At 46.0% G+C, this 14696-nt stretch overlaps 1 protein-coding gene across 13 annotated transcripts in view; it reads right to left on the reverse strand.

Annotated features, from left to right (window-relative positions):
* Positions 1-14696, reverse strand: part of relt (RELT TNF receptor) — a 57588-nt gene that overhangs the window by 29918 nt on the left and 12974 nt on the right. For 4 of the 13 annotated variants that reach the window (XM_090218925.1, XM_090218922.1, XM_090218921.1 and 1 more), the window contains exon 1: positions 1407-1690. The exons of 5 other annotated variants lie outside the window; for them this stretch is intronic. Coding sequence is in view for 4 of the 8 variants with exons in the window: in XM_090218918.1 (XP_090075044.1) it covers positions 379-408 (30 nt within the window). In the remaining 4 variants the exon portion in view is untranslated. Of the gene's footprint in view, positions 1-378; positions 526-1406; positions 1691-14696 lie in introns of those variants that run through there. 4 more of the 13 variants (XM_090218918.1, XM_090218920.1, XM_090218919.1 and 1 more) reach the window with 2 other exon arrangements.

Below are 14696 nucleotides of genomic sequence, written 5' to 3' on the forward strand. Positions count from 1 at the left end.
TTTTATCCAAAGAGACTTAGAGTCAATGATACACACAGTTTATGTTCGGGTGGTCCTGGGAATCAAACACACTCTCCTGCCGTTGCTATACCAACTGAGCTACACTTCAATTACAACATCTAGAGGTAAACTCTGTGAATCTCAGCTGTCTATTAGATTACAGATGATTAGTCTTCTGTAAGAGAGATGCATATTACACCATCACCACAATACCTGTAACATGGGAAGATAACACACATGTAAGCAGTCATAACACTACAACAACAACAATAACAATAATAATAATAATAATAATAGCAATAATAGGCCTTCAGAGCCTTCGGTAACCTGAGTCTGCTGGCTCCATCTATACCTCCTACAGAGGCTGATCCAACCCACCTGGACGCCGGACATCAGACATGTTTCCATGGAGGAGAGAGTGAGTTGTTTAACTCTTCGGACTTCAAATATCCAATTTATTTTCTTCCCTCTCTCTTTGCACCGCTCTCTCCCTACCTCCTTCTCTGTCTTTCCTTCCCTCTCATTTCTTCCCTCCCTCTTGTTCTCTCTCTCCCTCCCTCCTTCCCTCTCCCTCCCTCCCTCCTTCCCTCTCTATTGTTCCCTCTCTCCCTCCTTCCCTCTCTCCCTCCCTCCTTCTCTCTCTATTGTTCCCTCTCTCCCTCCCTCCTTCTCTCTCTCTTGTTCCCTCTCTCCCTCCTTCCCTCTCTCCCTCCTTCCCTCTCTCTTGTTCCCTCTCTCCCTCCCTCCTTCTCTCTCTATTGTTCCCTCTCTCCCTCCCTCCTTCTCTCTCTCTTGTTCCCTCTCTCCCTCCTTCCCTCTCTCCCTCCCTCCCTCCTTCCCTCTCTCTTGTTCCCTCTCTCCGTCCCTCCCTCCTTCCCTCTCTCTTGTTCCCTCTCTCCCTCCCTCCCTCCTTCCCTCTCTCTTGTTCCCTCTCTCCCTCCCTCCTTCCCTCTCTCTTGTTCCCTCTTTCCCTCTCTCCCTCCCTCTCCCTCCCTCCTTCCCTCTCTCCCTCCCTCCTTCTCTGTGCCGTCCCACTGAGAAACAGAGTGTAAAGTTGTCCAACAGCTAAATAAAGGAACAATAAACTTTCAGAGGATTCCTCTCCTCTCTGTGCTCAATAAAACTGCCTTCCTGACTAAACACAGAGTTTAAAACACAGGAGAGAGAACAGATAAAGACAGAGAGAGGGGGATAAACAGAGAGAGAGAGAGAGAGAGAGGGGAGAGAGAGAGGAGAGAGAGAGGGAGAAACCGAAAGAATGAGACGAAAAGGGAGAAAGAGAGAAAGAGATGAAGAGAGAGGGAGAATCACAGAGAGAGAGAGCGAGAAACAGAGAGAGAGAGAAAGAGAGAGAGGGAGAAACAGAGAGAGAGAGAGAGAGAGAGAGAAAGAGTAGACAAACTCACCCCAGACTGGCAGTGGACTTGGACTCAGTTGCCCTGGCAACAGACTGAGGATGCTACAGATGCTGACAGAATGCTGAGCCAGGGAGATACATGCACTGTTCTCTCCCAGACGAGCAGAGTAGTCCGTGATACAGGCAAAGAGATTGTTGCACACACCTTCACTCACACTTAAACTGCCTACTCCTACAGAGTACTCAGAGCGGAACAGGCTATGCTACAGTGTACCAGTCACCAGTTGCATACACACACTGAAGGTATTCTCTCTCTCAGGCTGGCTGCAGTGTACCTGAGACTGACTAACTGTCATCACTTATACTGTCAAAACAGCCACACCCCTTCCTGCCTACAGACCCACAGGCCCTGCCCCTATACGCTCTCCACCGACCTCAGCTCACCCACCCAGACACACACACACACACACACACACACACCCACACAGTAATTAGGTGGGGTAAAGTGTTAGTTATGACCGCTGACACTAACTAACATGTTTTGCTATGTGGTCTGGGGGGTAAGATCACACTGTCCAGTACTGTGCTCACCTTAAACACACACACACACACACACGCACACACACGCGCACACACACACACACACACGCACACACACACACACACACACTGAAATTAAGTATGTATTCGTATGCTATCACTTAGTGCTCTGCACACAGAGCTGCTCTACAGTATATCTGTGCACATGCATGTAACGTCAGGGAACGGAGGGAAGTGGAGTGTGTGTGTGTTTGTGTGTGTGTGTGTGTGTCTCTCGGCTGTTAAATAAGTTAACACCGGTCTGGGAAGCAGCCCATCCTTCCCTCTGTAATGAGAGGATTGGAGCAGCAGTAGCATTACACAGAACACCACCAAGATGACCGATGAGTACACACACACACACACACACACACACACACACACACACACACACACACACACACACACAGACTTCCAGAAACAACCTCTGCAGACAGATGAATGTCTCTGAGCCAAACAGTCTCTTTGTACACACAAGTACATTGAAAACATGTAACGAGTTTCTGATTTTGGGCCGAGGACCTAAACGTAAACATGGCTGTTGTGTCAAATGACAGGGTTCCGGAGAATAATTTCAGGGACAGGGATAATGATAAACGGAGAATTTAAAAACCACCACTTCGAAAAAACAACACAAAACGATGAGATGGGTTGCCTCCCCAAACTGAGGGCAATAGGAAGAGTGAAACATGAATTGAGAGGACAGAGAGAGAGAAAGAGTAGAGAAGAGCGAGAGAGAGAGAGAGAGTAGAGAGAGAGGGAGAGAGAGAGAGAGAGAGAGAGAGAGAAAGAGAGGGAGAGAGAGAGAAAGAGTAGAGAGAGAGAGAAAGAGAGAGAGAAAGGGAGAGAGAGAAAGAGACAGGGAGAGAGAGAGAGAGAGAGAGAGAGAGAGAGAGAGAGAGAGAGAGAGAGAAAGAGAGGGAGAGAGAGAGAGAGAAAGAGTAGAGAGAGAGAGAAAGAGAGAGAGAAAGAGACAGGGAGAGAGAGAGAGAGTAGAGATCGACACAGGCTTACATTAGCGTCCCTGCCGATAGGGCGTTATATTTAGACCCTTCGTTAAAAGGCTATAAAGGCTGGATGTAGGCTAATTACAGGTCTTTGGCCAGGCATAATGCCACACTGCTATAATGCCTGAGTGAGCTGTGGCTTTGGGAGTGCTTGAGAAAAAAAACCTAACATCAATAAAACAACAACCACGCTAGGGGAGAAGAAGAGAAAACGGAAAACAAAAGCTGTCGTTTTGGAACGTGTGAAGTAACAAATTGAAATGGTTTAGAAGCGTCAGCTCACCAGGGTGACCTGGTTGGACTTTCAGGAACCATGGGGTGTGAACACATCTGACTACAGCAGTAACATCCCAACTGAATCCTTTGAAGGGTCTCCAGGAGTGGAACCTAAATGTCTTCTGCTTCGTCTCCTATTCTGGTGCAAAGCAGACCGTTTGTGTTTCAGTGGGAGGACTGACACAGCCATCTGAGTCTCACCTCCCCAGCACTCATGGAGAACCAAACCATTCCAGTCTAACCAGTATTAGTCATGTAACACAGACAGTGACCTGGCCTTGGCTTTATTGTGTCTGCTTGGAGAGAAGGACCCAGAGGACAGTATCAGTAGAGACAGAGAGATGACCTGTTCCATGGAAAGAAGGACCCAGAGGACAGTATCAGTAGAGACAGAGAGGTGTCCTGCTCCTTGGGGAGAAGGACCCAGAGGACAGTATCAGTAGAGACAGAGAGGTGACCTGATCCTTGGAGAGAAGGACCCAGAGGACAGTATCAGTAGAGGCAGAGAGGTGACCTGCTCCTTGGAGAGAAGGACCCAGAGGACAGTATCAGTAGAGACAGAGAGGTGTCCTGCCCCTTGGAGAGAAGGACCCAGAGGACAGTATCAGTAGAGACAGAGAGGTGACCTGCTCCTTGGAGAGAAGGACCCAGAGGACAGTATCAGTAGAGACAGAGAGGTCACCTGCTCCTTGGAGAGAAGGACCCAGAGGACAGTATCAGTAGAGACAGAGAGGTGTCCTGCTCCTTGGAGACAAGGACCCAGAGGACAGTATCAGTAGAGACAGAGAGGTGACCTGCTCCTTGGAGAGAAGGACCCAGAGGACAGTATCAGTAGAGACAGAGAGGTGTCCTGCTCCTTGGGGAGAAGGACCCAGAGGACAGTATCAGTAGAGACAGAGAGGTGACCTGATCCTTGGAGAGGACCCAGAGGAAAGTAACAGTAGAGGCAGAGAGGTGTCCTGCTCCTTGGAGAGAAGGACCCAGAGGACAGTATCAGTAGAGACAGAGAGGTGACCTGCTCCTTGGAGAGAAGGACCCAGAGGACAGTATCAGTAGAGACAGAGAGGTGTCCTGCCCCTTGGAGAGAAGGACCCAGAGGACAGTATCAGTAGAGACAGAGAGGTGACCTGCTCCTTGGAGAGAAGGACCCAGAGGACAGTATCAGTAGAGACAGAGAGGTGGCCTGCTCCTTGGAGAGAAGGACCCAGAGGACAGTGTCAGTAGAGACAGAGAGGTGTCCTGCTCCTTGGAGACAAGGACCCAGAGGACAGTATCAGTAGAGACAGAGAGGTGTCCTGCTCCTTGGAGAGAAGGACCCAGAGGACCGTATCAGTAGAGACAGAGAGGTGACCTGCTCCTTGCTCTATGGAATGCTGAGGACCCACAGGACCTGCCTGCTGAGGACAACACGTCCAACAGCTACTCTCTGGACCCAGCTACTCCTGCCTCTCAGAAATAACTGAACACTTTCTACTCAACTCACCTTTCACTTCCCCTCTCTCCTCTCTCCCATCCCTCTTTCATCCCCTTCACTACCTCTCTCTCCAATCTCTCCTCCATGCCTCTAACCAATTCAGACTCATTCCCTTTCTCCATTTCTAGAACTCAGTCTCTCCTCTCTCTTTCTGTTCATGTGTCCCTCTTTCTCCTCTCCTCTGTCCGTGTCTCTCTGTCCCTCTTTCTCCTCTCCTCTGTCCGTGTCTCTCTATCCCTCTTTACCCTCTCCTCTGTCCGCGTCTCTCTATCCCTCTTTCCCCTCTCCTCTGTCCGTGTCTCTCTATCCCTCTTTCCCCTCTCCTCTGTCCGTGTCTCTCTGTCCCTCTTTCCCCTCTCCTCTGTCCGTGTCTCTCTATCCCTCTTTACCCTCTCCTCTGTCCGTGTCTCTCTGTCCCTCTTTCCCCTCTCCTCTGTCCGTGTCTCTCTGTCCCTCTTTCCCCTCTCCTCTGTCCGTGTCTCTCTATCCTTCTTTCCCCTCTCCTCTGTCCGTGTCTCTCTGTCCCTCTTTCCCCTCTCCTCTGTCCGTGTCTCTGTCCCTCTTTCCCCTCTCCTCTGTCCGTGTCTCTCTATCCCTCTTTCCCCTCTCCTCTGTCCGTGTCTCTCTGTCCCTCTTTCCCCTCTGTCCGTGTCTCTCTATCCCTCTTTCCCCTCTCCTCTGTCCGTGTCTCTCTATCCTTCTTTACCCTCTCCTCTGTCCGTGTCTCTCTTTCCCCTCTCCTCTGTCCGTGTCTCTCTGTCCCTCTTTCCCCTCTCCTCTGTCCGTGTCTCTCTATCCTTCTTTCCCCTCTCCTCTGTCCGTGTCTCTCTGTCCCTCTTTCCCCTCTCCTCTGTCCGTGTCTCTCTATCCCTCTTTCCCCTCTCCTCTGTCCGTGTCTCTCTATCCTTCTTTCTGTCTATAGTCTGTCTTCCCTCTTCACTCTTACTTCATTTCCCCTGAATTCCCCAGTCTTGGTCTCAGAGCTAACAGTCCTGTGATTGTAGTTTATTGTCTGTATTTTTCAGTTTTCATATCCTTCTCGTTTCCCGGCCCGTACCAGTGTGCCACGCCGCTTTGAGGGCAGAGAAGCAAGGAGAGGCACAGAAAGGGAGAGAGGCACAGAGAGGGAGAGAGGCACAGAGAGGGAGAGAGGCAAGGAGAGGCACAGAAAGGGAGAGAGGCACAGAGGGAGAGAGGCACAGAGAGGCAAGGAGAGGCATAGAGAGGGAGAGAAGCAAGGAGAGGCACAGAGAGGGAGAGAAGCAAGGAGAGGCACAGAAAGGGAGAGAAGCAAGGAGAGGCACAGAGAGGGAGAGAGGCACAGAGAAGGAGAGAGGCACAGAGAGGGAGAGAGGCACAGAGAGGGAGAGAAGCAAGGAGAGGCACAGAGAGGGAGAGAAGCAAGGAGAGGCACAGAGAGGGAGAGAAGCAAGGAGAGGCACAGAGAGGGAGAGAAGCAAGGAGAGGCACAGAGAGGGAGAGAGGCAAGGAGAGGCACAGAGAGGGAGAGAAGGAAGGAGAGGCACAGAGAGGGAGAGAAGGAAGGAGAGGCACAGAGAGGGAGAGAAGCAAGGAGAGGCACAGAGAGGGAGGCGGCAAGGAGAGGCACAGAGAGGGAGAGAGGCATGGAGAGGCAGGCATAAATGGAGAGATGGACTGGGGAATACCGTGCCTTCAGAAAGTATTCATACCCCTTGACTTATTCCACATTTTGTTGTGTTACAGCAGTGAGTCTTTTTGGGTAAGTCTCTAAGAGCTGTGAGTCTTTCTGGGTAAGTCTCTAAGAGCTGTGAGTCTTACTGTGTAAATCTCTAGGAGCTGTGGTCATTCTGGGTAAGTCTCTGAGCTGTGGATCATTCTGGGTGAGTCTCTAAGCTGTGAATCATTATGGGTAAGTCTCTAAAAGCTGTGAGTCTTTCTGGGTAAGTCTCTAAAAGCTGTGAGTCTTTCTGGGTAAGTCTCTAAGAGATGTGAGTCTTTCTGGGTAAGTCTCTAAAAGCTGTGAGTCTTTCTGGGTAAGTCTCTAAAAGCTGTGAGTCTTTCTGGGTAAGTCTCTAAAAGCTGTGAGTCTTTCTGGGTAAGTCTCTAAAAGCTGTGAGTCTTTCTGGGTAAGTCTCTAAAAGCTGTGAGTCTTTCTGGGTAAGTCTCTAAAAGCTGTGAGTCTTTCTGGGTAAGTCTCTAAAAGCTGTGAGTCTTTCTGGGTAAGGCTCTAAGAGCTGTGAGTCTTTCTGGGTAAGTCTCTAAAAGCTGTGAGTCTTTCTGGGTAAGTCTCTAAGAGATGTGAGTCTTTCTGGGTAAGTCTCTAAGAGCTGTGAGTCTTTCTGGGTAAGTCTCTAAAAGCTGTGAGTCTTTCTGGGTAAGTCTCTAAAAGCTTTGCACAGCTGGATTGTACAACATTTGCCCGTTATTATGTTTTTCAAGCTCTGTCAAATTGGTTGTTCATCATTTCAGGCATTTTCAAGTCTTGCCATAGATTTTCAAGCCAATTTAAGTCAAAACTGTAACTAGGCCACAGGAACATTCAGTGTGGTCTCAGTAAGCAACTCCAGTGTAGATGTGGCCTTGTGTTTTCGGTTATTGTCCTGCTGAAAGGTGAATTAATCTCCCAGTGTCTGGTAGAAAGCAGACTGAACCAGGTTTATGGGATGTTGCCTGTGCTTAGCTCTATACCAAATCAAATCAAATTTTATTGGTCACATACACATGGTTAGCAATGTTAATGCGTGTGCTTATAGTTCCCACAATGCAGTAATATCTAACAAGTAATCTAACAAATTCACAACAACTACCTAATACACACAACTACACACAAATGTAAGGGATGAATAAGAATATGTACATATAAATATATGGATGAGCGATGGCCCTGCAGCATTGGCAAGATGCAGTAGATGGTATAGAATACAGTATATACATATGAGATGTCTAATGTAAGATATGTAAACATTATTAAAGTGGTGTTATTTAAGGTGACTATTGATACCTCTATTAAGTCAATTTATTGAAGTGACTAGAGATTTGAGTCTGTATGTTGGCAGCAGCCTCTCTATGTTAGTGATGGCTGTTTATTAACAGTCGGATGGCCTTGAGATAGAAGCTGTTTTTCAGTCTTTCGGTCCCAGCTTTGATGCACCTGTACTGACCTCGCCTTCTGGATGTTAGCGGGGTGAACAGGCAGTGGCTCGGGTGATTGTTGTCCTTGATGATATTTTTGGCCTTCCTGTGACATCGGGTGCTGTAGGTGTCCTGGAGGGCAGGTAGTTTGCCCCCGGTGATGCATTGTGCAGACCTCACTACCCTTTCATTAATTTGTTTATTTTACCGTTATTTTACCAGGTAAATTGACTGAGAACATATTCTCATTTACAGCAATGACCTGAGGAATAGTTACAGGGGAGAGGAGGGGGGATGATTAGGTGACTGTGATGGTATGAGGGACAGATTGGGAATTTAGTCAGGACACCGGGGTTAACACCCCTACTCTTACAATAAGTTCCATGGGATCTTTAGTGACCACAGAGAGTCAGGACACCCGTTTAACGTCCAATCCGAAAGACAGCACCGTACACAGGGCAATGTCCCTAATCACTGCCCTGGGGCATTGGGATATTTTTTTTTAGACCAGAGGAAACTGTTGGAGGGCCTCCTACTGGCCCTCCAACACCACTTCCAGCAGCATCTCCCATCTAGGGACCAACCAGGACAACCCTGCTTAACTTCAGAAGCAAGCCAGCAGTGTGATGCAGGGTGGTATGCTGCTGGCTACCCTCTGGATAGCCTTGCGGTTGAGGGTGGTGCAATTGCCGTACCAGGCGGTGATAAAGCCCGACAGGATGCTCTCGATTGTGCTTCTGTAAAAGTTTGTGAGTGTTTTAGATGACAAGCCAAATTTCTTCAGGCTCCTGAGGTTGAAGAGGCGCTGTTGCACCTTCTTCACCACGCTGTCTGTGTGGGTGGACCACTTCAGGTTGTCCCTGATGTGTACGCCGAGGAACTTAAAACTTTCCACCTTCTCCACTACTGTCCAGTCGACGTGGATAGGGGGAGTGCTCCCTCTGCTTTTTCCTGAAGTCCACGATAATCTCCTTTGTTTTGTTGATGTTGAGTGAGTGGTTATTGACACCACACTCCCAGAGCCCTCACCTCCTCCCTGTAGGCCATCTCGTCGTTGTTGGTAATCAAGACTACCACTGTAGTGTCGTCTGCAAACTTAATGATTGATTTGGAGGCGTGCATGGCCACGCAGTCATGGGTGAACAGGGAGTACAGGAAAGGGCTGTGAACACACCCTTGTGGAGCCCCAGTGTTGAGGATCAGCGGAGTGGAGATGTTGTTTCCTACCTTCACCACCTGGGGGCGGCCTGTCAGAAAGTCCAGGACCCAATTGCACAGGGCGGGGTTGAGACCCAGGCTCTCAAGCTTAATTACGAGTTTGGAGGGTGTTAAATGCTGAGCTGTAGTCAATGAATACCATTCTTACATAGGTATTCCTTGTCCAGATGGGATAGGGCAGTGGGCAGTGTGATGGCAATTGCATCGTCAGTGCACCTATTGGGGCAGGAGGCAAATTGGAGTGGGTCTAGGGTATCAGGTAGGGTGGAGGTGAAGGAGAGCCCACAGGCTTTGGTAGCGAGCTGTGTCAGTGGCACTGTATTGTCCTCAAAGCGAGCAAAGAAGTTGTTTCATTTGTCTGGGAGCTTCGATGTCTGCGACGGTGCCGTTTAAAAAAAATGTCATCTGTGATTGACTGTAGACCCTGCCACATAGATCTCGTGTTTGAGCCTGTAATCGGCCTGTGTGTAGCTGGTGTGGAGGAGTCAGGCACAGGACAGCAGAAATGAGTAAGGAACGTAATTTACTCAAACAATCAATAAATACAACACAAATAACTAAACTAGCCCACAATAACGGACCGTATACATACAAACAATCACTCACAAAAAAACATGGGGGAACAGAGGGTTAAATAATGAACAAGTAATTGGGGAATTGAAACCAGGTGTGTAAAACAAAGACAAAACAAATGGAAAATGAAAAGTGGATCAGCGATGGCTAGACAGAGAGGGAGAGAGGGACCGACTTCGGCGGAAGTCGTGACAGAGCCGTTGAATTGCAACTCTACTTTGTCTCTATACTGACACTTTGCTTGCCTTTGATACCATTTATTTGTTTAAACCAGTCATTGCCAATGACAAGCATACTCATAACATGATGCAACCGCCAGCAAGCTTGAAAATACAAAGAGTGGTACTCAGTGATGTGTTGTGTTGGATTTGCCCAAAACATAAGGCTTTTTATTCAGGACATAATGTTCATTTCTTTGCCACATGTTTTGCCGTTTTACTTTAGTGCCTTGTTGCAAACAGGATGCATGTTTTATGTCCGGGTTAAGGTTTGGCCGGGGTAGGCCGTCATTGTAAATAAGAATTAGTTCTTAATTGACTCGTTAGTTAATTGACTAGTTAGTTAATTGACTAGTTAGTTAATTGGCTAGTTAGTTAATTGACTAGTTAGATTATTGACTAGTTAGTTAATTAACTAGTTGAATAAAGGTTCAATAAAAAAGATGTGGCAATAATTCAGAAATCATGTTAAACACTATTAACACACAGAGTGAGTCCATGCAACTTACTGTGTGATTTGTTAAGCACATTTTTACTCCTGAACTTATTGACATTTTATTTGATATTATTTAACTAGGCAAGTCGGTTAAGAACAAATTCTTGTTTACAATGACGGACTACCCCGGCCAAACCCGGACGACGCTGGACCAATTGTGTGCCACCCTATGGGACTCCCAATCATGGAAATATGTGATACAGCCTGGATTCAAACCATGGGACTGTAGTGACGGAACGCTGTGCACCTCGGGAGCCCAGAAGGGTTGCATACTTATTCACATTTCAGCTTTTTCTGTTTTTAATTCATTTGTAAAAAAAAAACAAAAAAACATTCCACTTTATGGGGTCCGAAAAACGTCAAGGAGTGTGAATACTTTGTGAAAACACTGGAAACGGGGAAGTAACTGGAAATGAACACCTCCAAAGATACACAGGACTATAATAAAGAACTCAACAGAAAGGCATGGGGGGGATGTAAATGAAGAAACTAAAACAAGACAGAGAGGAAGTTAGAACAGTGGGAAGAAGAGAAGGAGGGAGGGAGAGAAGGAGAAAGACAAATCTGGTCAGCTGTGTTAAACAGTAATTATTGGGCTTTGCCAAATTCCTCCGCCTTTGTTTGACCAATGGGAAGAAAAATAGGGTGTGATGCCCACTGATTGCCAGTCACGTTTTTGTTTTGTTACCGGGCCGAAAATAGAAAACAGAAATAATGAAGAGATGGCAAAAACATGTGCCTGCCTCATTCCACGGTGGTTTTGGGTGAAGACTGAAATCACGGACAATGTGGCTGAAGCCTTTTTCTGGGTCCATGATGTCATGCTTGGGCTACACTGAGAAAAGCCTTGGGATTAAAGAAACAGGGATATAGGATGCATGAAACCACAACAGGGGGAAAAAAATGAGTGACTGGAATAGGTCGTTTTCTTCTGAGCGGAAGGGTATAGTGGACACTGTATCAAGTGCTCTACCTGTGAGTGCTCTATAGTTGTTGTGAGTGCTCTTGACCTGTGATTGCTCTATCTGTGAATGCTCTATATGTGAATGATCTATCTGTGAATGCTCTACCTGTGAGTGCTCTACCTGTGAATGATCTCTACCTGTGCATGCTCTATCTATGAATGCTCTACCTGTTAGTGCTTTACATGTGAATGCTCTCTATCTGTGAGTGCTCTACCTGTGAATGCTCTACCTGTTGGTGCGCTATATGTGAATGCTCTCTACCTGTGAGTGCTCTGCCTGTGAGTGCTCTCTACCTGTTCGTACTCTCTGTGAATGCTCTATATGTGAATGCTCTCTATCTGTGTGTGCTCTATCTGTGAATGCTCTACCTGTTAGAGAGCATTCACATATAGAGCACTAACAGGTAGAACATTCACAGAGAGCACTAACAGGTAGAGAGCATTCACATATAGAGTACTACCCATGAGTGCTCTATCTGTGAATGCTCTCTACCTGTTAGTGCTCTATATGTGAATACTCTCTACCTGTGCATGCTCTATCTGTAAATGCTCTACCTGTTAGAGAGCATTCACATATAGAGCACTAACAGGTAGAGCATTCACAGATAGAGCCCTCACAGAGAGCACTAACAGGTAGAGAGCATTCACATATCTGTGAATGCTCTATATGTGAATGCTCTCTACCTGTGAGTGCTCTATTTTGAAATGAAGGTACATCCTGAAGTACATACTCCCCATCACCATTCTGGTCTCATTATTTTGTCTTCTGTTAGGGTGGCGGTATTTAATGAGGCACAATCAAGATTATATTCCACTCTCAGCTTGTTCTTTTCATACATCTCAGCTTGTTCTTTTCACACATCTCAGCTTGTTCTTTTCACACATCTCAGCTTGTTCTTTTCACACATCTCAGCTTGTTCTTTTCACACATCTCAGCTTGTTCTTTTCACACATCTCAGCTTGTTCTTTTCACACATCTCTTCCACACTCTCAGCTCGTGCAGTGTTTCTCTGACGACTGAGGAGGGGCGAGAAGCCAACCAGATACACATACAGTCTCTCACAGAGACATAGGAGAGACTATGTGATGTCACCAGGGTATGATTCCACTGGAGTGGCATGGTGACATCACTCACTGAGTGTGACAGAGACAAACACACAGAGAGCTTTAGAATTAGCATTAGTGGACAGGATATTCCCTCTCAAAACTACATGCAGTGGTGCCCATGCTCATCACAAGTCAGTTCTCCAGTTCTGCGGCAAGCCGGAGTACAACCTCTGATGTCACAATGGAAACAGAAGAGGGACACCAGAGGTGCATGTACCTCTTAGCAGCTTTTGTCAAGGACTTACAATGAGCTCAGGTTAGGAAATAATCAATGGCCCCATTGATAGATACACCATAAATACAGTGAGCTCCAAACGGATTGGGACAGTGACAATTTTGTGGTTTACGTGCAGACTGTCAGCTTTGAGGGGATTTTCATCCATATCAGGTGAACCGTTTACTAATTTACAGCACTTTTCGCACATATTCCCCCCCCCCCCATTAGGGGGACAAAAGTATTGGGACAAATTCACTTATACTGGATGTGCAATAACGTAGTCTCAAGTTTCGTATTTGGTCCCATTTTTCTACCACACAATTACATCAAGCTTGTGACTCAACAAACTTGTTGGATGCATTTGCTGTTCGTTTTGTCTTTTTTTTCAGATTTGTTTTTGTGCCCCCCCCCCCCCCCCCCTCCCTCCCTCAAAGAAAGTGTCATTTTGGAGTCACTTTTATAGTAAATATGAATAGAATAAGTTTCTAAACACTTCTACATTAATGTGGATGCGACCATGACTACGGAGAGTCCTCAATGAATCGTGAAGAATAACGAGTGAGAAAATATGACACACTAATATCATTAATATCGTCATTATTAATAAATTATGAAGAGTGGAAAAAGTTACAAAATATGAACAAGGCATTTGTAACATGTTTCAAGTGCTGAGGAAAAAGGCATATGGAATGAGAAACCGAGGCCCACACACACATTGAGGGACGATGTTAAACATTTGGACATTTCTCTTTAGCATTACAGACATAAAACACAGGATCTATACGAACACCTTACGCTAGAATAATTCAATACCTACGGAGATGGATTCCTGGACAATTCCACAAATGGTGTTAAATTCCTTACCTAGAATGTAGCCACTGAAACTCAAATCACTTTAACCGCACACACACGCCGTAGAGGTGCAGACACTGATGGAGAACGAGTACAAAAGGTGAACAACTCAGACTGTGAGAGCGGGGAAACGGTTAACGAGAGCCTGGAACAATCAGCATTTCCAGGGGAAAGTCCCACCCTCTGTGCGGTGAAGGCTTCAGGGGAGATGTTGGTATTAAGGAGACAGATGGCAGCCATTCAGTTCAGAAAATGTATTTAAATGTCCCAACGGTCACCTGATACAATTGATAAAATGGCTAAGAAGCCAAATAATCTCTCCGTGATACAGTCACTCTGAATGATGTATATATAATGAATGATGTATATATGCTTCATTATAGACACGGGGTAATATGAGACTGATAACACATTCAACAACTTTCAATTGAACAAAGACTTTAGGTGTCTGGGAATGTCTGAGGAGATTCTGGAAGAGAGATCTCTAATATCAGTCAGAAAACACAGCTTCACTCTGAACGGAATGACCTGATAATGTCCTTTTTTACATATTGGGCCTCAGGGCTGCCAGAGCAAAGGTCAATACAGTGTGTCCACAGACGAACCCTTCAGTGGGAATCAGGCACCAATTATTTTAGAGGGGGCATGAATTACATGAGGATGGAGGGTGGGTGGTCCGGAGGGTTTTTTGCATTTTTCAAACACCTAAAATAACTTTTTCCCCCTTGGAATCTAGAGTCATAATCATTATGCTTAATTCTATGTCAAAATATGTATATTTGTCTGCATAAGTTATCTAAAAATAGATCTTTACCTGTTTTGATTGTCATTTTAATTAATGGACACTTTTAAAGAACATCTCAACATACTGCACTAACATGCCTATGACAATACATCCACATTACAACAGTACGCAGGATCGTAGCACACATCATCAATACAGACACATATCATGGCATCATAATTAATACACAAGTGTCGTGATATTATATCATAAGGTGTCAGATTACATTTAAGCCAAGTATTTTTCTGCATATCTAAACATAACTCCTGAGCTGTCTGTACCCTCTTGACATGTTTTTTTTTTTTTAAAGAAACTAAATACACTTCTCTGCATCTCTGCTAAGATTTGGGTAAAAGATTTAAAGAAATGTGAATCTTATTCAGTACATTTGGTTATTGTTTGCTTTAATAAAGTCTAGCTAGTTAAACAAGCTACTTACTCAAAGTTGCTTGATAGCCTG

Source organism: Oncorhynchus mykiss, chromosome 24 (genome assembly GCF_057628025.1).
Source record: "Oncorhynchus mykiss isolate SJ-2025 chromosome 24, ASM5762802v1, whole genome shotgun sequence".
NCBI lineage: Eukaryota > Metazoa > Chordata > Actinopteri > Salmoniformes > Salmonidae > Oncorhynchus > Oncorhynchus mykiss.